General features: G+C 43.5%; 1 protein-coding gene across 1 annotated transcript; it reads left to right on the top strand.

Annotated features, from left to right (window-relative positions):
* Positions 1-235: 235 nt before the first annotated feature.
* Positions 236-18931, top strand: LOC138957145 (sodium- and chloride-dependent glycine transporter 1-like; the record flags this gene model as incomplete). The annotated part of the gene is made up of 14 exons (XM_070328313.1): positions 236-362; positions 1301-1432; positions 4041-4319; positions 6240-6300; positions 7089-7221; positions 8312-8446; positions 8801-8904; positions 11146-11270; positions 11882-11994; positions 12612-12749; positions 14755-14854; positions 15715-15815; positions 17215-17352; positions 17984-18931. Coding segments are annotated over 14 exons (1998 nt in total), but the record flags the coding sequence as incomplete, so codon positions are not given.
* Positions 18932-25802: the final 6871 nt, after the last annotated feature.

Here is a 25802-nt window from a genome sequence, read left to right as displayed (position 1 = left end):
AAAGAGATTACCCTTGCTTGAAACGATTCAAACTTTCCCATGTGACATTATCGGCCAGTCATTGGCGAGGGGTGTGGCTGAAACACGTGGACACGGACGAAATGCAAGATTATTCACTCTTTCAAAAACCATACAAACCCGACAGAGTTATTACCGGAATGCGTCTAGTATCCGGAACTCGTGACAGCTGGATGTTTTGATTGTGTCGTATGTAATTAATTAACTTTACTTTTCTCTCTGTCCCCAGGAGGAGCGTGCACAATGGGGCCGTCAGGCAGAGTTCATCCTGACCCTGGTGGGCTATGCTGTGGGGCTAGGCAACGTCTGGAGGTTCCCCTACCTCTGCTACAAGAGCGGTGGAGGTTAGTGCGATACCTCCCCCCCCTCCCCCCCTCCGGTTTTGTGTTTTTTAAATTGCCAGGCACATTATTTTGGGCGTCTAGTCAAATAACATTCTTTCGCCCACTCTCTAAAGAATGATGACAATACGATTCAAACGATGCAGGCACATCCATACATAGTACAAAATGTGTCATTCTAATGTGCTGTGAAAGAATAGACGAAGATCGGAAATTACTCCGTCAAGTTTTTATGAGTTGTGGAAGAGTTGCTTTCCTTTGTTTGCATAGAAACACTGAGGCAAGACTATACATTGTCACGTGTAGATTGCCTCACGTGTAGATTGTCGTATGAGGCGACTAACGGATTCTGTTTCTCCTTTTACCCTTGTTAAGTGGTTCTTGTATAGAATATAGTCAATGTTTGTAAAGATTTTAGTCAAGCAGTATGTAAGAAATGTTTAGTCCTTTGTACTGGAAACTTGCATTCTCCCAGTAAGGTAATACATTGTACTACGTTGCAAGCCCCTGGAGCAATTTTTTTATTAGTGCTTTTGTGAACAAGAAACACTTAACAAGTGGCTCTATCCCATCTCCCCCCCTTTCCCCTATCCCATCTCCCCCCTTTCCCTCGTCGCGATATAACCGCCGTGGTTGAAAACGACGTTAAACACCAAATAAAGAAAGAAAGAAAGAAAGAAAGACTGTATGGGGTTAGGAGGGGAAGGAAGTGGGGAAGGAAGGGGCGCGATGTTAACAGATAAACCTGAAGGTGAATCCCTTATGTAATTAAGATATACGTCTGTGTTTTTCTTCTTCTGGAAATCCACATTTTCTGGATGAGACTTTTGTGACCCCGATAATCAAAACTGCCAAGGTCAAATATGGTATATATGTCACGATACTAAGATTGAATAAAGTTTTGTTTGAACGAATCAAAAATCCTGTTTAATTTATTGCAGGTGCGTTTCTCATTCCTTACGTGATATGTCTGGTGTTTCTTGGCATCCCCATCTTCGCCCTGGAGGTGTCCTTGGGGCAGTTTGGGGGTCAAGGACCAATCACCGTGTGGAATATCAACCCTGCCGCCAAAGGTAATTAAACCTTCTCTGAGCTAGCTGATTGTTTGTGGTGGTGACAGATAATAATAATAATAATGCATACTATTTATATAGCGCATGTATCCAGGGTTTAACCCTGCTCAAAGCGCTGTACAATCAAAATACTACGACAACATAACATTATTTAAACAATCATGTTGTGATCTCTCCAAATAGCTCTAGCTCTATGAACATGATTATGATGACGTAAAGATGATTGTGCTATTACCTATTTCTCCTCATCCTCTCTCTTTTTTCCCTCCGTTTTTTTTCCGATTCGATTTTTGAAACGGAGACTATGTGTTCGGTTGGATCTAAACAACACTTTAAAAAAACCAAAAAAACAAAGACTAACAAAAAACACAACAAACAAGAGGCGAAGCCTTCAAGGCTCACGTAAGAAATGGACAAACAGTAACACAAACTCAATCACTCCGTCACACATACACACACACACACACACATACACACACACACACACACACACACACACACACACACACACACACACACACACACACACACACACACACACAGTAAGCATAGGTGGCACTGACAGTGTCACTGTGCAAGAAAGCGAGACACTAGATCTAGATCTGTCTGTCTGCATGTAGCCTACTTACAGACACGACTGCCAACTAGTCTCGGCCCGCTCAAAATAACAATGACCGAGACATTCCTTCGCGTGACGTCTAACCCTCTTACGCCATAATGTGACGTCTTCAAATGACGAAATGTTAAAGTTTCTACCACAGACATACACTCGCACACACGCACGCACGCACGCACAGACAGACAAAGTTACGATCGCATAGGCTACACTTACATGAGCCAAAAACAAGTCGCGTAAGGCGAAATTACTACATTTAATCAAGCTGTGGAACTCACAGAATGAAACTGAACGTAGTCCGCCGCTAGTGCAAAAGGCAGTGAAAGTAACGAGCCTGTTTGGCGCGGTAGCGGTTGCGCTGTGCTTCATAGCACGCTTTACTGTACCTCTCTTCGTTTTAACTTTCTGAGCGTGTTTTTAATCCAAACATATCATATCTATATGTTTTTGGAATCAAGAACCGACAATAAATAAGATGAAAGTGTTTTTAAATTGATTTCGAAAATTTAATTTTTGATCATAATTTTTATATTTTTAATTTTCAGAGCTTGTTTTTAATCCAAATATAACATATTTATATGTTTTTGGAATCAGGAAATGATGAAGAATAAGATGAACGTAAATTTGGATCGTTTTATAATGTTTGTTTTTTTTACAATTTTCAGATTTTTAATGACCAAAGTCATTCAATTTTTAAGCCACCAAGCTGAAATGCAATACTGAAGTCCCGCCTTCGTCGAAGATTGCTTGGCCAAAAGTTCAATCAATTTGATTGAAAAATGAGGGTGTGACAGTGCCGCCTCAACTTTTACAAAAAGCCGGATATGACGTCATCAAAGACATTTATCGAAAAAAAGAAAAAAACGTCCGGGGATATCATTCCCAGGAACTCTCATGTAAAATTTCATAAAGATCGGTCCAGTAGTTTAGTCTGAATCGCTCTACACACACACACGCACATACAGACAGACAGACACACACACATGCACCACGACCCTCGTCTCGATTCCCCCTCTACGTTAAAACATTTAGTCAAAACTCGACTAAATGTAACAACAACAACCACACAACACAGAACAAAACCACCCTTCACAAATAATAAAATCATCAAAGCAAGTCTTCAAAACATGTTCAGAACGTATCATAACCAAGCGATTCAGAGCACCAATGTTTTGGAAACAAAGGGGAACAAGCGCTTGAAAAAATCGAAGTGGTGTTCAGCGCTTTCCTCCCTTTGGTTGTTAATTTCTTCTACGACCAAACGGGAAGTCAACGCTCTTTAGTTCAGAGCAGGAGTCTATATTTCATTCACTTGTGTTCAGAGCAGGAGTCTATAGTTCATTCACTTGTGTTCAGAGCCATTAAAAACGTTTACTTTCCTTAGTTTCCTAGACCTTGTCCCGAAGTTTATGACAGTTGTAAATATGACCTCAATCATGGCTAAAGAATACAAAGCAGACATACATAAAACAAATAAATAAGTAAGTGAAACATGCACTGACCTTAAAGCCTGTTCTAACTTAAGCCTGAAGTCGACTCCGCGAAGTCTTTTTAACGAAAACTCAGAAACTCAGTGCTTAGGCTCCGGCCGGGTCATACCTAAGACTTTAAAATTGGCAATCTAGTGGCTGCTCCGCATGGCGTCTGGCATTATGGGGTTAGTGCTAGGACTGGTTGGTCCGGTGTCAGAATAATGTGACTGGGTGAGACATGAAGCCTGTGCTGCGACTTCTGTCTTGTGTGTGGCGCACGTTAAATGTCAAAGCAGCACCGCCCTGATATGGCCCTTCGTGGTCGGCTGGGCGTTAAGCAAACAAACAAACAAACAAACAAACAAACAAAGTGCTTATGCTTAGTGCGGCCAGCTTCGCGAAGTCGACTTTTTTCCAGTTAAGGACAGGCTGTAGCAGGAACCCCTGTAACTCCCCCCCCCCCTTCTAATCCGCCCCTGGAAATCACAACATGACTGTTTGTTTGTTTGTCTTTGAACAGGTGTGGGGATGACCGCCATCGCTCTGTCCTCTATGGTCTTGATCTACTACAACGTGGTCATCGCCTGGGCACTGCGCTTCTTCATCGCCTCCCTGACTGACCACCTGCCGTGGGAGGACTGCGGCAGCTGCCAGTGTCTGCTGTACACGCAGCCCTACTTGGACACCAATGATCCCTTGGAGATCGAAGCCAGGAACCTGAGCACTGTGGACGCCAACAACCAGACCATCCCCTTCATTGACGACCTGCTGGTCAACAACTCGTACGGCCTTAATTGCTGTGAGTGGATTTGTTGTGTGACAAGTTTTGGGAAGTTAAAGGTATTATATGATATCAAACACGAAAACTGTCTCAAATCGCCCCAAGAGCTACACAGTTCAGGTTTGGGGTTGCAATTATTTGAACACACACCAGGAATACCTTAAAATAAACGTTTGAGCGCTGAGTTACTCAAATTGAAAACGGCTGTGTTTGGAGTGGGCATCCCAGACTGTAATTCTCATTGTGACGTTCTTTGAGAGAGTCATAATTCCCGTCCTACCTTTTGACCCTATGAGTATTTCATGCGCTATTCCTAGATATACAGATTTGAAATTGAGCCAAGACGGCTACAGATTTAGTTTTGAGAGTTGAATAGATGACAATACACACGAGGAAGGTCTAAGAATTAGTGTTTGAGCGTTCTATTTTTCAAATCTGAATGCTGAGTTTGGAAGTAATTGCAGACCTTGATATTCTCCAACCGACAACCGCAACACGGTGGCCTAGTGGTAAGGCGTCCGCCCAGTGAGCGGGAGGTCGTGGGATCGAACCCCGGCCGGGTCATACCTAAGACTTTGAAATTGGCAATCTAGTGGCTGCTCCGCCTGGCGTCTGGCATAATGGGGTTAGTGCTAGGACTGGTTAGTCCGGTGTCAGAATAATGTGACTGGGTGAGACATGAAGCCTGTGCTGCGACTTCTGTCTTGTGTGTGGGGCACGTTAAATGTCAAAGCAGCACCGCCTTGATATGGCCCTTCGTCGTCGGCTGGGCGTTAAGCAAACAAACAAACAAAATCCAACCGACATTCTGTTTGTTTCTGTTCTGCGAAGCGTGTTGGCGCTGCATGGCACGGAATTTGCATGCGTAAGCTAGACTGTAGATTTGACTTCCTCAATCCAACGGCCTTGCTCTGCTTTGACGAATGGGTATGTATGAACACTCAATAAATAATGATGACGACCGAAAGTCTGGAATCCTGAGCTGGGCGATGCAAACCACTCGCTGATTCAAATTCATTTAACTATTGGCAGAGTTTCGGAGCTGTTTTGAGCAAATCATTGCAGGTGTTTTTAAATTACAGAACAGCGAATGTCCCTTGAACTTTTTAAGGTCCAAATCGTCAGAAAACTTTCCAAAATGGCGCCTTCGGTACACTATCTTTAATGGTCAACTACTTGTATGGTCACGTGTGCTGTGAGTGGAAACAGTATGTGACAAGTGTTCGGGAGCCCCCCTCCGCCTCCCGGCCCAAACACAGCCCGCCTCCTTTTCACCTACCCCTCCCATCACAACCACAACCCCAACAACCACAACCAATGAGAACTGGGTGGCCGAGTGGTAACGCACTTGCGCTCGGAAGCGAGAGGTTGCGAGTTCGACCCTGGGTCAGGGCGTTAGCAATTTTCTCCCCCCCCCCCTTTCCTTACCTAGGTGGTGGGTTCAAGTGCTAGTCTTTCGGATGAGACGAAAAACCGAGGTCCCTTCGTGTACACTACATTGGGGTGTGCACGTTAAAGATCCCACGATTGACAAAAGGGTCTTTCCTGGCAAAATTGTATAGGCATAGATAAAAAATGTCCACCAAAATACCCGTGTGACTTGGAATAATAGGCCGTGAAAAGTAGGATATGCGCCGAAATGGCTGCGATCTGCTGGTCGATGTGAATGCGTGATGTATTGTGTAAAAAATTCCATCTCACACGGCATAAATAGATCCCTGCGCCTTGAGTCCGAGTCTGGAGATACGCGCGCGATATAAGACTTCATATAACATAACCACAACAACCACAACCACAACATCCACAACCAACTCAACTACAAAAACAACAACATCAACAACAACAACATTAAAAACAACAACAACAACAACAAGGCAGAGTTACTTGTAAAACAACAATCTGTGTTGGTTATGACAACTTTTGCTTTGTTGCTTGCAGCTATGAATGAAAGTTTGGCGAACGTTGCCAAATCACGATCCCCAAGCGAAGTCTTCTTCTGGTGAGGATATATTTTATTACCCGTATGATTGTGTTGCAACGTTTTTTCATGACTATTTGAAATGTCATTATATCTCACGGCCTGGCCTTGATGAGTTTTGGGATGTCATTAAAAAAATAAAAAATCCACAACAGATTTCTAACATTTTGATTATCAAAAAGATGTTTTACGTGAGAAGGCAAAAGAAAAGGTTGAATAAATGGAACGTTTAATAAAATGCCTTACTAAACATTAACAAGCTCTTAGACCTACCGATATTCTACCTGAATAAACAAACAAGCAAAGAAATAAAAACAGCAAACAAACAAACAAACAAACAAACAAAAACAGCAAAAAAACAAACAAACAAACAAACAAAGCACTCAAGCAAGCTGATTTTAGACACAGTCTTTTCACAAGCAATGGCAAATAACATTTGTCATGTTCGACGATTATAAAGCTTCATCTCCATCAATATCTTTGCATTAGCTCACGAACCAGGGACAGCCGGAAATAATCAGATGGTGTTGCAATCATTGTCAGTCTGTTGTTGGGGGATGTCATCAAATCATCATTTATAGCATAGGAATCGCAAACACACAAAATAAACAGACATCGCACGCGCACACGCACACACAGACACACACAGACACATATATAGACACACACACACACACACTCACATACACACATACGCACGTGCGCACGCACACAAATACACACAAACACACTCACGAGCACGCACACACACACACACACACACACACGTAACGCATGCCCTGTTTTACCTGACGACATATTGTGTTCAGGGACACAATTCTCAACGTTACCCCGAGTATCGAGGAGACGGGTGAGGTCCAGTGGCAACTGTTGCTATGCAACCTGGCCGCCTTCGCCATTGTTTTCCTCGTGCTTCTCAAGGGCATCCAATCATTGGGCAAGGTGAGGCGTCACTAGGCGACATCCTGATGTTAGAAACTAATTCGTCTGTAGAAGGAGACGGCGTCACTAGGCTGTAACATTATGTTAGAAATTAATTTGCCAGAAGAAGGGTAAGATGCCACAGGGCTACAACATTAAGCTGAGAAGTAATTCGCCAGTGGCAGGACAAGGTTTCACTGGGCTGTATCCTTATGCTAGAAAGTAGTTCGCCAGTAGAAGGACAAGGCGTGACTAGTTTACAACCTTATGTAAGTAAGTAATTCACCAGTGTCATGACAAGGACTGGGTGGCCGAGTGGTAACGCACTTGCGCTCGGAAGCGAGAGGTTGCGAGTTCGACCCTGGGTCAGGGCGTTAGCAATTTTCTCCCCCCTTTCCTAACCTAGGTGGTGGGTTCAAGTGCTAGTCTTTCGGATGAGACGAAAAACCGAGGTCCCTTCGTGTACACTACATTGGGATGTGCACGTTAAAGATCCCACGATTGACAAAAGGGTCTTTCCTGGCAAAATTGTATAGGCATAGATAAAAATGTCCACCAAAATACCCGTGTGACTTGGAATAATAGGCCGTGAAAAAGTAGGATATGCGCCGAAATGGCTGCGATCTGCTGGCCGATGTCAATGCGTGATGTATTGTGTTAAAAAATTCCATCTCACACGGCATAAATAAATCCCTGCGCCTTGAATATGTGCGCGATATAAATTGTATAAAAAAAAGAATTAAAAAAAATCCCTGCACTTAGAACTGTACCCACGGAATACGCGCGATATAAGCCTCATATTGATTGATTGGTTGACCCTTATGATAGTTCGCCAGAAGATGCACAAGGTGCTGCCATCTCTCCTATATAGACCAACTATAATTATAGTGCCGTCGAAAAATTCCAACTCTGTTTTTGCATTTAATTTGCATTTTTAAAATGTCTGCTTAAAATGGAGCTCTGCCAAGGAGGAGAGTCGAGTTTCAAAACTAGTCTGACATTTTTTTTAATATTGATAACTTTCAAAACACAATGACCGTGTACTATCATTTCAGTTAATGTTATTTTTGATTGACAAAACGAATACCGTTCTTGCATGCAATGATTGCAGGTCGTGTATTTTACGGCCATCTTCCCCTACATTCTGCTGACCATTCTCCTAGTGCGAGGGTGTACGTTGGAGGGGGCGGGGGAGGGGGTGAGGTATTACCTCAGCCCCGACTGGGAACGTCTTTCTGATGCTACGGTATAATTATGTGTGTGTGTGTGTGTGTGTGTGTGTGTGTGTGTGTGTGTGTGTGTGTGTGTGTGTGCGTGCGTGTGTGTGTGTGTGTGTGGATGTGTGACGGTGTGCGAGTGTGTGTATGTGGAGTGTGAGTGTGTGTGTGTGCGTGCGCGCGCGCGTGTGTGTGTGTCAGTGTGTGTGTGTGTCAGTGTGTGTGTGTGTGTGTGTGCGCCTGTCGATGTGCCTGCGCGCGTGGTGCGTGCGTGACGGCGCACGGGTGTGACAGTATCATGACTATATCGTAAAATGGCGAAAGCGACAGGATATAAGCGCACTGACTATGACGCAATCATTCTTATGACGTCACCTTTACAGGTGTGGAGTGATGCAGCAGTGCAGATCTTCTTCTCCCTCAGTGCCTGTATGGGCGGCCTCATCGCCATGTCGAGCTACAACAACTTCAACAACAACGTCATCAGGTAATACTCACACGCTTTTATTACAGAAAGCCAAGATTGTGTATAGCCTACAGAGCTCAATGGGCAAAACACACATGACCGCCGATACTCCAACGAAGCGGTCATTGCAGCGGTGAACAGTGACATCATGTGTAAACATTTTCGGGGGATACTTTCGCCATAAGGAGCAGACACTGTTTGTTGTGTGTTTGCTTTACGCCCAGCCGACCACGAAGGGCCATATCAGGGCGGTGCTGCTTTGACATATAACGTGCGCCACACACAAGATAGAAGTCGCAGCACAGGCTTCGTGTCTCACCCAGTCACATTATTCTGACACCGGACCAACCAGTCCTAGCACTAACCCCATAATGCCAGACGCCAGGCGGAGCAGCCACTAGATTGCCAATTTTAAAGGCTCAGGTATGACCCGGCCGGGGTTCGAACCCACGACCTCCCGATCACGGGGCGGACGCCTTACCACTAGGCCAACCGTGCCGGTAGCAGACACTGCAAGATGCACAACGGAGCTTGTGTTTCCACTGTGAATCATACAGCACGTGGCTCAACTAAGGCAAAAAAAAAAATGGTCTGTTTCTGGTAAGGCCTAAAAAAAAATAGGTGTGGTTACGGTAACCCGACCTACCCTATTTTTTGGGGCCGACCCTATAACTTTTTATTACATTTGTCCACAAAATACCCCAAAAAACAAGTAAACGAGTGCAGATAACGCAATGAAAGCGAAAGCGCCCGAGTCGCACACTTATTTCCCTGTCAAGTAGGTTTAATTTGTACACATTAGAAAAAAAAGTTTAAAAAAAAAAGTGATTGCCTACCTTCCTACCCTATTTTTTTTGGCTATGTTACCGTAACCACACCTATTATTTTTTTGGCCTAACATGGCTAAAAAAAATAGGGCAGGTAGGTAGGGATTTTTTTTTACCCCCAAATGTAGACCAATAAAACTAACTTTAAAAATCGCGCAAAGAGACTGGATTCACTATACATATATAGACAAGACACTCAACACATTTACAAATCTGTGACAAAGACTGAAAGAGTATGACATGTTTTTCTTTGTTTACCTGGTCTGATATTTCCATGATGAAACAGAAAAGAAGACTTGAGACATCTTACATCTTGAGCTTGGACAAATGGGAAAATTTTTTGAGTTTGGAAAAAAAAAGTTTAGGGTCGGCGCCGAAATTTTGGGTCGGTCGGGTGACCAGAAACAGACAATTTTTTTGTTGGCCTAATCAATGACCTAATCGCTTTGCGTCATCGTCGTAAGGGGTGAAACGCTTCCACAACCCATGGGGGTAGGAAGGGAGGGGGCAGGTAGCTCAAATGGTCGAGCACGGGACATGTGCTCCTTGGGTCACGGGTTCGAATCCGGGCCGGGGCGGACACGGGTCAACTTTATGTGCAGACTCAGAGACGTTATTCATGTCCCACCCCGTGTCACCGCTGTGGCACGTAAAAGACCTCGGTCATTCTGCCATAAGTACAGGTGGCTGATCACACCTAAAACAAGCAAACACCTGGGTGGTGCGACTCTTGTTTCTGCTAGCTTTCCACTGGTAGGAAGCGACCCGAATTACCAAGTAATTGAAAATAAATCCTTCTTCGTTCATGGGCTGAAACTCCCACGGTTTTTACATGATGATCGTGTTTTACCCCGCCATTTAGGCAGCCATACGCCGCTTTCGGGGCATAGAAGTAAAAAGGAATGAAACGAAAGGAAAGGACACCCCGGCAGTTATTTCCGAACATCGTCTGCCAGGGTGTGAGAGAGGGAGGGGCTTCCAAAATGAGGCAGAGCTACAGGGGCTTGCCAGGTGGAGGTGCTTGATGCTGTTTAAAACAACCATATTAGAACAGGGTATTCTGGGTATCTCCTTGAGAAAAAAGTTACATTTGCTGGGTAAATAAGGGCGGGGGGGGGGGGGGGGGGGCATCTTTGTTTTTAGGCAAAATAACTTAAAAGTATGTTTTTTGGGGAAAAAAAGAAAAAAAAATCCCGACCTACCGACCCTATTTTTTGGGTGCCTATGTTACCGTAAACAGACTATTTTTGTTTGTTGGCCTTATCAACTGAGCGATGTGTCAAGGTGTTTGTGTTGTGTGTTTCAGGGACGCGTTCTTGGTTCCGACCATCTGACAACTGAGCGGTTTGTCAAGGTTGTGTGTTTCGGGGACGCGTTCTTTGTTCCGATTATCAACTGAGCGATGTGTCAAGGTGTTTGTGTACGTGTGTTTCAGGGACGCGTTCGTGGTTCCGATCATCAACTGCGCCACGAGCTTCTTCTCCGGCTTCGTGGTGTTCTCCACGCTGGGTCACATGGCGCACACCAAGCAGACCTCGGTCGATAACGTCACTGCTCAGGGTGCGCTGGTTTAACCGTTGCTTTCACTTAGAGTAGTGCTGAACATTCAGTTGTGTTTTTATCTCTCTCTCTCGCCTACATCAACCTCCTTACAAAAACCCTTTTTAAAAACCTATAGATTCCTTCTCTCCAAGTAAAAGCATTATGCAGACACATCGGCACTCATGGTTTTGGTCATGTGTTACCTCATCTCAATTATACCTCTACGCTTTGGGATGGTTATAGCGACGTTCACTTGAAAAAATACACTCTCTTCACTGTCACGCAGCGAAACGTATCATGTCGGGTTTGCCCATAGCAACAGACCAAATATTTAGTCGCCTTCATTTGTCTTTCTCGAAGATAAGTATTTTTTTTAATAAGGCCGTGTTAAGGTTTAAAGTGCATATAAACGAAGCCCCGCAGAACATGAATCATTTATTCAAAACGCAACAGACAGGTATGGCTTCAACATATCAATACCCGCACTGCCCCGTATAGACTGATGTAAAAACCAGTTTAGCGATTTCGGGCTCAACAATTTGGAATTCCCTGTCATGTGAGATTAAGCGTTCCAATACGATTACACATTTTAAAGCTCAACTTTGAACATACCTGATGTCATATGACAGGCCCAGGCCTGGTGTTCGTGGTGTACCCCGAGGCGCTGTCTCAGATGCCGGTGTCCCCGCTGTGGGCCATCCTCTTCTTCTTCATGGTCTGCATCCTCGGCTTCAGCACTCAGGTAATGAATGGCCTTCCCTACTTGAGCCCCAAGTTGACTTTGCAAAGTCCTATTCCCGAAAATTCAATGCCAAAGCTTTTGTGCTGCAATTTTTGTGAAGTAGACACATACAGGTGGCTGATTACACCAAAACACGCAAACACCTTGGTAGTGCGACTCTTGCTGCTGCTAGCTTTTTACTTGCAGGAAAAGACCCGAATAACCCAGCAATGGCAATGAAATGAGGTCGTCTTCGCCCAATTCCTACTTGCGTACTTGATCTAATTGTGCTTGCGTGAACACACGAAGGCACTAGCAGGTCTGAACATAAGTTGACCTGGGAGATCGGAACAATCTCTACCTCCAACCCCCAGACGCGGCCGTTATTCGAATCCCGAATCCCGAAACCTTTTACACGAAAGGCTGATGTGTTAACCACAAGGCTATGCGCCCATTTTCCTCACACGTTCCAAGAGTGGATAACCTGTATATCAATGTGATATATTTATATGTCTGCAAGATTTTTTCCCAAAAATACAGGGTGGCATAATTATCATAGTAAAACAGACACACTGTCTATGCAGTTATCAGGAGTGGATCTGTATTACAGTGTGATATACATATATGTCTGTCTCCAGTTTTCGGCCTCGGAGACAGTAATGACGTCAATCCTGGACCAGTTCCCGCACACGTTCAACACGGGGCCCAGGAGAACGTTGATGCGCGCCTCTGTCTGTCTGCTCGGCTTTCTACTCGGCATTCCGATGGTCACGGGGGTAAGACATGTCCAGTTCTGTCGCTTACATCGCATTCCGATGGTCACGGGGGTAAGACATGTCCAGTTCTGTCGCTTACATCGCATTCCGATGGTCACGGGGGTAAGACATGTCCAGTTCTGTCGCTTACATCGCATTCCAATGGTCACGGGGGTAAGACATGTCCAGTTCTGTCGCTTACATCGCATTCCGATGGTCACGGGGGTAAGACATGTCCAGTTCTGTCGCTTACATCGCATTCCAATGGTCACGGGGGTAAGACATGTCCAGTTCTGTCGCTTACATCGCATTCCAATGGTCACGGGGGTAAGACATGTCCAGTTCTGTCGCTTACATCGCATTCCGATGGTCACGGGGGTAAGACATGTCCAGTTCTGTCGCTTACATCGCATTCCGATGGTCACGGGGGTAAGACATGTCCAGTTCTGTCGCTTACATCGCATTCCGATGGTCACGGGGGTAAGACATGTCCAGTTCTGTCGCTTTCATCGCATTCCGATGGTCACGGGGGTAAGACATGTCCAGTTCTGTCGCTTACATCGCATTCCGATGGTCACGGGGGTAAGACATGTCCAGTTCTGTCGCTTACATCGCATTCCGATGGTCACGGGGGTAAGACATGTCCAGTTCTGTCGCTTACATCGCATTCCAATGGTCACGGGGGTAAGACATGTCCAGTTCTGTCGCTTACATCGCATTCCGATGGTCACGGGGGTAAGACATGTCCAGTTTTGTCGCTTACATCGCATTCCAATGGTCACGTGGGTAAGACATGTCCAGTTCTGTTGCTTACATCGCATTCCGATGGTCACGGGGGTAAGACATGTCCAGTTCTGTCGCTTACATTGCATTCCAATGGTCACGGGGGTAAGACATGTCCAGTTCTGTCGCTTACATCGCATTCTGTCAAAGATTTGCAGTCCTGGTGTTATAGATTAGCTTAGAGCTTTTATGGACCAGTATAACAGCAGATCATCATGGACAAGAACTATTGTAGAATACAACGAAGACAGCGAAAAGCGAGTTCTCTTCAAATGCTTTTGAGCTAACTGGGTTGAACAAACGTATCAATTTTTGCAATTCTTAAGATTAGCTGCTTCAAATATATTGTTTAACAAGAAGAGCAAACGCTCGATCGAGTCACTTTCGCAGTTCTGAATATTATATGAGGCATCAGATGGACAGGAAGAAATTGCTATTCACAACACAATGAGTCACGTTCACATAAAATTTGAGCCCGGTCACTTTTATAGTTTCCGAGAAAAGCCCAACGTTAAGTTGTGTGTTGCCGAACAGAAAAGGCTAGTTATCTCCCTTGTTTTTCTGATAACGTTCGTAAAAGGCTACAGATGTAAATACTTTGATGTAAAGAATAATCCTACAAAGTTTCAATCACATCCGATGAACTTTGTCAAAGATATAAAATGTCTAATTTTTCCTTTGACGCTGACCTGTGACCTTGAAAAAGGTCAAAGGTCAACGAAACCATCGTTAAAGTGTAGAGGTCATTGGAGGTCACGACTAAACAAAATATGAGCCCGATCGCTTTGATAGTTTCCGAGAAAAGTCCAACGTTAAGGTGGTGTCTACGGACGGCCGGCCGGACGGCCGGCCGGACGGCCGGCCGGCCGGACAGACTAACACTGACCGATTACATAGAGTCACTTTTTCTCAAGTGACTCAAAAAAAATTTGTTTACTTGTTCTTGTGCAAACGTTTGTTCTGGAAGCTGTATTATGGATCTTCACTTTTCAAAGCATTTAAAAGAAGAACTTTGGGGTATTCGTGAAAGAATGAGTGATGTGGTTGTGTTGGTTTTTGACGTTCTTTTCACCATGATGGCATGGTTTAAACAAAACTTTATTCAATTTAAATATCGTGTCATAATATATATATATACAATATCTGGCATTAAGGATTCGTATTCAAGCAGATAGCTTATATTGGCGAATCCAAATGAATGACGTATCCTTTTGACAATTTCTCTTGACGTTGTATTGTTCAGAGCGGGAACTACTTGCTGTCTATGGTGGACGAGGCAGTGCTCGGGTATCCCGTGCTGACCGTGGGACTGATGGAGTGTCTCGTCGTCGTCATCATCTATGGTCAGTCTCTACAGGGGTTGCTCGGAGAACGAGACTGAACTTTAATTTATTTATTCTGATTGATTGATTGATTGATTGATTGATTGATTGATTGATTGATTGTGTGTGTGTGTGTGTGTGTGTGTGTGTGTGTGTGTGTGTTTACATTTTTTTTTATTTTTTTATTTTTTTTTACCAAATGCTAAGCACGGAACCGAGACAAAGATGGTGTCATTTTTCTTCTCTCCTACGACCGCTGTTTGAGCCAGTGGGACCCCCCGACCCCCCTTGTGTGGAACCGTCCCACCAAAGTGAACTGTGAACAATCACTGTTTTCGCTAGAAATTCTCAGTCGCCGGATTACGTTCAATATATTGATAACGTCCCAAAACAATTCAACAATGGCGTCGATGACCAATACAAAAAAGAAGCTACAAGACAAACAAAAGAAAAAAGGAGCTTAGAAATGAAAGGAAAAGACACAGCAAATGAAACTTCTGCTTTGGAAAGCCTTCCATATCAAAGTAAAACCACAAGACAAAAAAGACGATGATGAGATAGATGTAGTTCTAACTTGCAACAAAAGTCCTACGAGTTTCAACATGTGTGTAAGTGAGCAGAATTAGAGATACATTACCACCGTGTTTGATCGTTAGAAAACCGCATTTGGGATACATTGCCACTGTGTGTTTTATCATCAGAAAATCGTGTTTGGGATAAATTACCATTGTATGTTTTATCATCAGAAAACCGCATTTGGGATAAATTGCCATTGTGTGTTTTATCATCAGAAAACCGTGTTTGGGATAAATTGCCACTGTGAATTTGGTCGTCAGAAAACCGTGTTTATGATTTGCACATTGAATTGTTTTCTGTTTCAGGTTTCAAGAATTTCTCGGACGACATCAAGACCATGGTGGGATACAGCCCGCCACTCTACTTCAAGCTGTGCTGGACGGTCATCACGCCTGTGTTACTTGTGGTCAGTCTATCTGGTTGCTCTTTTTCTATTATTATTGACTCTCTTCATATACTGGATGCTTTTAATGGGGATTCCGTCAGACATGGAACCATGATCATTACATCAGTACGAGCGGAACGCATTTCTTATATATATTTTGTTGTTAGCTTTGTTTAAAAGCGTTTACGTATAACGTAAAGAGAACTATGCAGGATTTTCAGTGAAGAGTTGGCAATGTAATCCTGAAAAGTTCAACATTCTTCCTGGAGAAGTTTTAAAGTCTTTGATCAGAAGTCTGTATCAACATGCCCGGCAGGGGCAAGGGGTTATTGGTGTCAAGAGGAAGGGCGAAAGGTTGACTGGATCAATCTTCCGTAATGGTTCATCATGTGCGTGTGATGTTCGCAGGGTGTGATAGTGTTCAATGCATACCAAGAGGATTGGGCCATCCTACTGAACTGGGGTGTGTGTGTGTGTGTGTGTGTGTGTGTGTGTGTATGTGTGTGTGTGTGTGCGTGTGTGTGTGTGTGAGTGTGTGTGTGTGTGTGTGCGTGTGTGTGTGTTTGTGTGTGTGTGTGCGTGCGTGCGTGTGTGTGTGTGTGTGTGTGCAGGGGGTGATAGTGTTCAAAGGGTACCAAGAAGAAGGGCCAGAGCTGCAATGGGTCAACCTTATAAAACTGTACTGGTTGATCATGTCTGTATGATATGTGTGCAGGGGGTGGTAGTGTTCAAAGGGTACCAAGAAGAAGGGCCAGAGCTGCAATGGGTCAACCTTATAAAACTGTACTGGTTGATCATGTCTGTATGATATGTGTGCAGGGGTGGTAGTGTTCAAAGGGTACCAAGAAGAAGGGCTAGAGGTGGAATGGGTCAACCTTATGTACTGGTTGATCATTCCTGTGTGATATGTGTGCAGGGGGTGATAGTGTTCAAAGGGTACCAAGAAGAAGGGCTAGAGCTGCAATGGGTCAACCTTATAAAACTGTACTGGTTGATCATGTCTGTATGATATGTGTGCAGGGGGTGGTAGTTTTTAAAGGGTACCAAGAAGAAGGGCCAGAGCTGCAATGGGTCAACCTTATAACTGTACTGGTTGATCATGTCTGTGTGATATGTGTGCAGGGGGTGGTAGTGTTCAAAGGGTACCAAGAAGAAGGGCGAGAGGTTGACTGGGTCAACCTTAAATGTACTGGTTGATCATGTGTGTGTGATATGTGTGCAGGGGGTGATAGTGTTCAAAGGGTACCAAGAAGAAGGGCTAGAGGTGGAATGGGTCAACCTTATGTACTGGTTGATCATGCCTGTGTGATATGTGTGCAGGGGGTGGTAGTTTTTAAAGGGTACCAAGAAGAAGGGCGAGAGGTGGAATCGGTCAACCTATACTGTACCGGTTGATCATGTCTGTGTGATATGTGTGCAGGGGGTGATAGTGTTCAAAGGGTACCAAGAAGAAGGGCGAGAGGTGCCATGGGTCAACCTGATGTACTGGCTCATCGTCATCTTCCCCATCTCCATCATGCCTGGATGGTGGTTCTACTACGTCTGCACACAGTCAAAGGTAGGATCCGTTTGCTTTAGTCTTCCTGGGCAGGAACAATTATACAGTGGAACCCCTTTTGCAGACCTCCACACATCTCGGAAAATCAGGTCTTAAAAAGGAGAGATTCTTAAAATGGTGGTACATTTGCAGATGTTATTAACTGAAAATCTGAAAAGGAGGAAGTCTTAAATTAGGGTGGGTGGGTGGGGGGAGGTGTAATCATCGCATACCAACTCACGACAGCAAGCAGACGGACTGTTGAATTTTGGTATGTGTGAAATTAGGTGAATGGTCTTTATCCATGTTAAAGCCCAGTGAGATCTAAGGTGGGCAGTCGCACTGTTATCACGTGGAGGAGTGTGCCTTTAATAACGTGTGACGTATATTAGTGTCCTGCCTGTTTTTGACACGGGTCAAATTTATGTGCAGACTCAGAGATGGTAATCTAGGTGCCATCCCCGTGGCACGTAAACGACCTCGGTCATTCTGCCATAAGTGCAGGTGGCTGATTACACCAAAACATGCGCATACCGTTGTGTCTCATCCAACAGTCGGGGTAACACCCGGGAACATGCCTCTGACGATTTCACCGTGAGGGCGTAAACCAACATCATCTTCATTCACACAATCTCTTCAAACCTTGTTTCAGCTGACAGCATACACACCGGCCTGGCGAGCTCGCCGCGAGACAGGCACCAAGGGTAACCTAGGCAACGGTGACATCGAGCTGGAGGTCAGCGTCGGCAACAACGACAACAGCAACGACAAAGGCACCAAAGGTAACCCTGGCAACGGTGACATCGAGCTGGAGGTCGGCTTCAGCAACAACGACAACTGCAACGACAACAACGACACAGGATTCTCTGCAACCGACAACAAGTTGGAGTCAGGTCTACCCACTAACGCCTTCGACAACTCCGCTTACATGCATCACAAAGAAGAAGTAGATGTCAGGATGTAACCATGGCAACAGAGGATGACGTCAAGGTATATAGTCATGGCAACCGAGGATGACGTCAGGATGTAACCACGGCAACCGGGAATGACGTCAAGATATAACCATGGCAACCGAGAGTGACGTCAAGATGTAACCATGGTAACTGAGAATGACGTCAAGATGCGAATATTGCCACTGAGGATGTACTTAAGATGTGACCATAGCAACTGAGGGTGACGTCAAGATGTAACCTTAGCAACTAAGGCTCACAAAGAGTATTTTAAGAAGGGGGTGTCATCTGAGTGGTGTGCATGCAGTTAATGCTAAGAAGCGATGTGTAAATTGACCTGTACGTAAGGATGTTGCGACAAACACACGGCCATTAGGCAGGAAAGGCGTGCACATGTGGTCGCCATTTTGGATCTGTTCTTAAGAAATCTCTCCGAAAGAAGTTGCCGTGACGTCACTGAACGTCCATTTAACTTTTTTGCTTCAAATGTGCTTTTGTCTTCAAACACCATGTCCAGTTCATGTACTTGTTCTCCAAAATGAGCTATTTGTTGATGACTTTGTTAAAGGCACATTCCCCCCTTCTCGGTGGTCATGTTCATCACCACATCTGTTCATTGGCTCACATAAGTGTAGCCTATGCGATGCTAACTTTTGTCTGTCTGTGCGTGCGTGCGTGCGTGCGTGCGTGCGTGCGTGCGTGCGTGCGTGCGTATGTATGTATGTCTGTGGTAGAAACTTTAACATTTGACTGAACACCGAAATACTAATTTTACCTGGTTATTATTCAAGCAACAGCTTCAAAGTATTGAAGCAATGATCAAGATTTCGTCGGCACGTATGTAGTTAAAGTGTGTATCCAAAGAAAACGGGTGGTGGGGGGTTTGGGGGGGGGGGGGGGGGGGTAAAAACAGCTGACTGGTTTGTGTCGTGTGTGGTATGTAGACCAGGTCAGGGGTCAAGGTTAGGTCAGATCGCGTGAAGGATTGTGGTATAGATACAGTTATCACCGAGCTGCAGTTCGCCGATTCGGAGAAGACGACTCATGATTTCACATTGTTCGGTTTCGTAGCTCCAGAAAAATAGATAAAGAAGATACCAAAGGAGATTTCCTACAGGTTAATCTGCACAGCGTGTTTCCAGTGTCTGCGCGAGGAAGCGCTGTCAAAAGCGCAGTGTCGATCTGGCCATCTGGCAGTCGTGTCCCCGTAAGTAGGCTACAGACAGACAGATCTAGATCTAGTGTCTCGCATTCTTGCACCGTGTCACCTATGCTTACTGTGTGTGTGTATGTGTGACGGAGTGATTGAGTTTGTGTTACTGTTTGTCGATTTCTTACGTGAGCCTTGAAGGCTTCGCCTCTTGTTTTTGGCTCACGTAAGTGTAGCCTATGCGATCGTAACTTTGTCTGTCTGTGCGTGCGTGCGTATGTGCGTGCGTGCGTGTGTATGTCTGTGGTAGAAACTCTAACATTTGAAGACGTCACATTACATTGACGTAAGAGGGTTAGACGTCACGCGAAGGAAGTACTGAAAGTCTCGGTCATTATTATTTTGAGCGGGCCGAGACTAGTTGGCAGTCGTGTCCCTGTAAGTAGGCTACATGCAGACAGACAGATCTAGATCTAGTGTCTCGCTTTCTTGCACAGTTTCACCTATGCTCTTTCTGTGTGTGTGTGTGTGTGTGTGTGTGTGTGTGTGTGTGTGTGTGTGTGTGTGTGTGTGTGTGTGTGTGTGTGTGTTACTGTTTGTCGATTTCTTACGTGAGCCTTGTTTTTACATGGGATAAAAGCATCGTTCAACCTAGAAACATTCGCACACACACACACACACACACACACACACACACACACACACACACACACACACACACACACACACACACACACACACACACACACACACATTGAACATTGAAACTGGTAGATATAGCAATACACCCAGGGAAAATAGAGTATTTTAAACATGTAGAGTAACAGAAGATGAAATACATTTTCTAGATAACTGCATAGAAAACAACCAATTACGAAAATCATTCATGGGTGAAATTAATAGACCTATATATTCATATGATGTACCAAGTCAACTTTTGCACGTAGACAATGTACAAACTAAATTGGGGGAATTTGTATATAATTGCTTCCACACACACACACGTATCATGCTTGCCAACGTAGATTGTATGTTCGAAAGTCTGACTTCTGTTGGGAATTCGCGTAGATGATAAGAGAACAAGGATTGTAGATGATAAGAGAACAAGGATTGTCTCAGAAGAAACGACTAAATGTTTCAGACCGGTTACTTCATTTCAACATTGCACTATACAATGGACGTTCTATGTGACAGGGGAGTTTGCTGATTTTGTGTTAAACACTGGAGAGATCGTCTGCTGTAATCAGAGATAGGTCGCACAATATAGCTATTCTGATGGACACGTGGGGGAATTCGGGGCTGTGATTGGATGGTCTCACACATCCCTTTTCCGATCATCAAAGCATAATGCTACGGAAGTCGGCCATTTTTGCCAATATTCAAAAGCATATTGGCAATAACAAAGACGCATGGTTCCGGTTTCTTCCACGTGTATAAAGTACACGCATACCTCGCCAGGTTTGTTTATGTGACAAGTCGACAGACGATGCCATTTGCTTTGTGTGTGTTTTTGTTGTTGCTTAATGTCCATGACATACATTACGTGTAAAATCCAGTTCTTTAACAGGCAACAAACCTTGCACATTTCCAGAAGCTGCAATCTGAAGCGACCTATCTCTGATTCTAGCAGACGATCTCTCCAATATTTAACACAACATCAGCAAACTCTCCTGTCACATAGAACGTCCATTTTATAGTGCAATGTTGAAATGAAGTTACCGGTCTGAAACATTTAGTCGTTTCTTCTGAGACAATCCTTGTTCTCTTATCATCTACAGATTTACCGCAGTTTATCACCACGCGAATTCCCAACAGAAGTCAGACTTTCTAGCATACAATCACAGTAGGCAAGCATGATACGTCATGACGTCATATGATTCCTAGCATATTGACGTAATGCTAAACATCCGGTTATCTCGAGTTTTTTTCCGTAATACATGTCCGTGGGTTTTTCAATGTTCGGTTATTTCCGTGGCTTCATGCGGAAAGGGAACCGTCGTCTGCAATCAACGACTGACATGGACCATTCTGGTACTTGTTGCTGACAAAAACATGATTTTAACACAGAATTTAATGTCAGAATAGCTATATAAACGCTATTGTGTTTTCATCGTAGCAATAGGGTCCGATATTTAGACTCGAACAAGTATAATGCGAAATGTTTGTCATCATTTTCACGAGTTTTCATTCACAAGCACCTGGGAAATAAAGCTCATGTTCCCCAGGCAATAAATCCCCGGTTACCATAGTTGCAGGAAGCAGGTTATACATGGATAATCAAAAGCAAACCCAATAGAAACGCTCGGGGATTCTTCGGCTCTTTTCATTGGTGTTTCCCCAGACCTACCAGACCTAAACAGACGACACGACACTGCTTTGCAAAGTTCCAAAAACGAACTGGCAAACTGGCAAAAGTAAACAAAAAACAAAACTACTTCATGAAAGGTCATAAATTCATCACAAACAAATGAAACATACCGATATGTTTTGTCTTCTGACAAAGTCATTGAGTGCGTGTATCTGTGTTTCGATACACAGACGTTCGGAGAAACACGAACGTCAAGTTCTGACACACAAATTTTGACCCGTGCACAAGACGTTGTATCGATAAACGAAGCGCAAATAAGAAATAATAATAAAAGCAAAGAAAATAGCAACAAGATTGTCAGTATGGTCTAAGGGAAATAACCAATGTCTTGTTAATGAGATTGCTAATGGGATTGCTTCCCTTGCTCTCTCTCTGTCATGGCCGCTTGCTAATAAACCCATACCATCGAACACGTGCGTTGTGAGTTCGATATGGTGTCAGAAGTGGGGTTCTAACAGCAAGCAGGACTGACCAACCAAAGAAAATGGCAAGGTATGACCCCCCTCAGAGATTTTCCTATCGGGCCTATTTTCCACTGGGAGGGGTGGATTGAAGACTATTCAAGACTGATTCAGAAGAGCAACTAAACTTCACAAAGAAGATGGCGATGTGCAGAGAGATTCTCTTCTTTACTCCATGGGAACGCAACAAGCTGTTCAGATACTGAAAACATTCAGGTGGGAGGAAGAAGAAGAAGACACTGATTATGACTTGCTAGTGAAAAAGTTCTCAGAATATTTCCTGCCAAAAGTGGTGTTTTCTCGTAAAAATTAATAACTTTTACGAGTTAATAACTTTTTTTTTTTACTAGTTTTGGGGTTAGTAAGCCGTCATAGTCAATGCTGCGGGTGCGGTGAGAAAAACAGGGGAGCTTAATTCTGAGTTGACATCAAAATGTGCAAGTTCTCTCCCTTAAAGTGCGCTATAAGACACACTAAAAATTTTTTTTTAAATGTTAGTTAAATTGAGCATTACCGCCAAGCATTTTGACATAATTCGGATTTTTTTTGTGTTAAAAAAGTAATTGCAATTTTCGGAAACAGTAACTTTTCTACTCTCAGTGACAAATTGAATTATCGTCCTTGTAGTCAGTGTTTGTTTAAAATGTGTAAGTTGTTCTGTGGGGTAGTTGTAGCGAAATTAAAAACAAATAAAGAATAAATATGTCACATTAATATTGATTCATATCCATAGCATGTGTCAACATTGTTTTGTACTGTTCAAAGTTAATAACAAAAATCAAAAAAATCTGACCTTGGTGAGTTCGAACCACGCACCTCCGGATTCGAAGTGCAAGCAGTATCCACTACACCAACGAGACAAATGAAGATTAACAATTGAAGAGATATAAAATAGAACGCATTGATGCGATCTCAAAACATCATTCAACACTTGACCACTGCACTGGTCAAGCTACAGCTACTTCAATTGTCTCCAGAGCGTAACCCAAATGAAACACTACTCAAGGTTTGGAGGAGGACCGACCGTTGAGAGGGCGTGACGCTGCACGTGACGCATACTACACTGTCAAGCCTACTATCCACTGACCTACTTCGCCAACACAGCTCAACAATAGCGACAGCGGCCTAACAGCCTACCACAGTTTTAAAGCCCAGGCGGTGAGGCGATTGACTTCGACAGTGGTGGACTTTTCTTCAGGCCTAATCAAACCTGCCTTAGAAGGCAGAAGGTAGGGGCGGTTTATTGCCTGGTGCGTCCATTTTCGAACTCGACTAGACTAGGACTTTCAGATTCTTTCAAGGGCCCTCTGCCTACTAAACTTGATTTTTCCAAATTTCCCCTCAAAAACTCCAGCACCCGACCCCCATCTTGTTTTTCTCCAAATTAGCATAGACATAGATTTTTTAGTGATCCCTATCCCAGAGTTAGTTTTTATTATCATCATCGACGACATTGTTCATTCTTCATCGCGCCGATTCATCGGCCTTATATCACCGCCTCGATACCGCTCCATAAACACAAATTTAAAAAATAAATAATAATAAAGCTCACTTCTTTCCCTCTCTGTCTTCTTCATGATTCATCGTCATTGACAGTCTTATTTGTATGTTGCTTTAAGTCTGGTACGCACTGTCTTGACTCGCCTTTAGTCTTGTTATATCTGTGCTACAGTGTCCCACTCGTCTGTTTGTTTTGTATGTTTTGTAAGTTTTTGTTGTGAGCATGATCGAGAGTTAGATGAACGACATAGTACCTGGTTTCTTTCTTAATCATAGCTTCCTTGCGGAGCTCCCCCTGGACAGCACTAAACTAAACGAACAAGCTTGGAGCTATTCCAACATGTCAGATGTCTCCGTCTCCGTGACGAGCAGCGAGTCCGAGCTCCCTGAGGGTTCGGAGTCGGCTGCTCGCAGATTGAACAAGTCGCGTAAGGCGAAAATACAACATTTAGTCAAGTAGCTGTCGAACTCACAGAATGAAACTGAACGCAATGCAACGCAGCAAGACCGTATACCCGTAGCATCGTCAGTCCACCGCTCATGGCAAAGGCAGTGAAATTGACAAGAAGAGCGGGGTAGTAGTTGCGCTTAGAAGGATAGCACGCTTTTCTGTACCTCTCTTCGTTTTAACTTTCTGAGCGTGTTTTTAATCCAAACATATCATATCTATATGTTTTTGGAATCAGGAACCGACAAGGAATAAGATGTTTTTAAATTGATTTCGACAATTTAATTTTGAAAATAATTTTTATATTTTTAATTTTCAGAGCTTGTTTTTAATCCAAATATAACATATTTATAATGTTTTTGGAATCAGCAAATGATGGAGAATAAGATGAACGTAAATTTGGATCGTTTTATAAAAGAAATACTTTTTTTACAGACAGACAGACACACACACACACACACGCACATACACCACGACCCTCGTCTCGATTCCCCCCTCTACGTTAAAACATTTAGTCAAAACTTGACTAAATGTAAAGATAGCAAAGACGAATGGGGAAAACCACACGAGAAATGCGTAAATGTTTTTTTTTGGGAAAAAATAACAACTACAGCAAACAAACAAGTCGCGTTAAGGCGAAATTACTACATTTAGTCAAGCTGTGGAACTCACAGAATGAAACTGAACGTAGTCCGCCGCTAGCGCAAAAGGCAGTGAAAGTGACGAGCCTGTTTGGCGCGGTAGCGGTTGCGCTGTGCTTCATAGCACGCTTTACTGTACCTCTCTTCGTTTTAACTTTCTGAGCGTGTTTTTAATCAAAACATATCATATCTATATGTTTATGGAATCAGGAACTGACAAGGAATAAGATGAAGTGGTTTTTAAAACGATTTTGGAAATTTAATTTTAATCATAATTTTTATATTTTTAATTTTCAGAGCTTGTTTTTAATCCGAATATAACATATTTATATGTTTTTGGAATCAGAACATGATGAAGAATACAATAAAAGTAATTTTAGATCGTTTTATACAAAAATAATTTTAATTAAAATTTTCAGATTTTTAATGACTAAAGTCATTAATTAATTTGTAAGCCTCCATGCTGAAATGCAATACCGAAGTCCGGCCTTCGTCGAATATTGCTTGGCCAAAATTTCAATCAATTTGATTGAAAATTGAGGGTGTGACAGTGCCACCTCAACTTTTACAAAAAGCCGGATATGACGTCATAAAAGACATTTATCGAAAAAATGAAAAACATGTCTGGGGATATCATACCCAGGAACTCTCATGAAAAATTTCATAAAGATCGGTCCAGTAGTTCACTCTGAATCGCTCTATACACACACACGCACAGACACAGACACAGACACAGACACAGACACACACACACACACACCACGACCCTCGTCTCGATTCCCCCCCTCTATGTTAAAACATTTAGTCAAAACTTGACTAAATGTAAAAAGTAACCACCAAGAAAAACCCACAAAAAACAGACCGTTTTTACATTTAGTCAAGTTTTTTTCATTTTTTCGATAACGTCACATCCGGCTTTTTGTAAAAGTTGAGGCGGCACTGTCACACCCTCA

Source organism: Littorina saxatilis, linkage group LG2 (genome assembly GCF_037325665.1).
Source record: "Littorina saxatilis isolate snail1 linkage group LG2, US_GU_Lsax_2.0, whole genome shotgun sequence".
Taxonomy (NCBI): domain Eukaryota; kingdom Metazoa; phylum Mollusca; class Gastropoda; order Littorinimorpha; family Littorinidae; genus Littorina; species Littorina saxatilis.
Note: the sequence above shows the minus strand (reverse complement) of the source record. Positions and strands in the feature narration are given on the sequence as shown.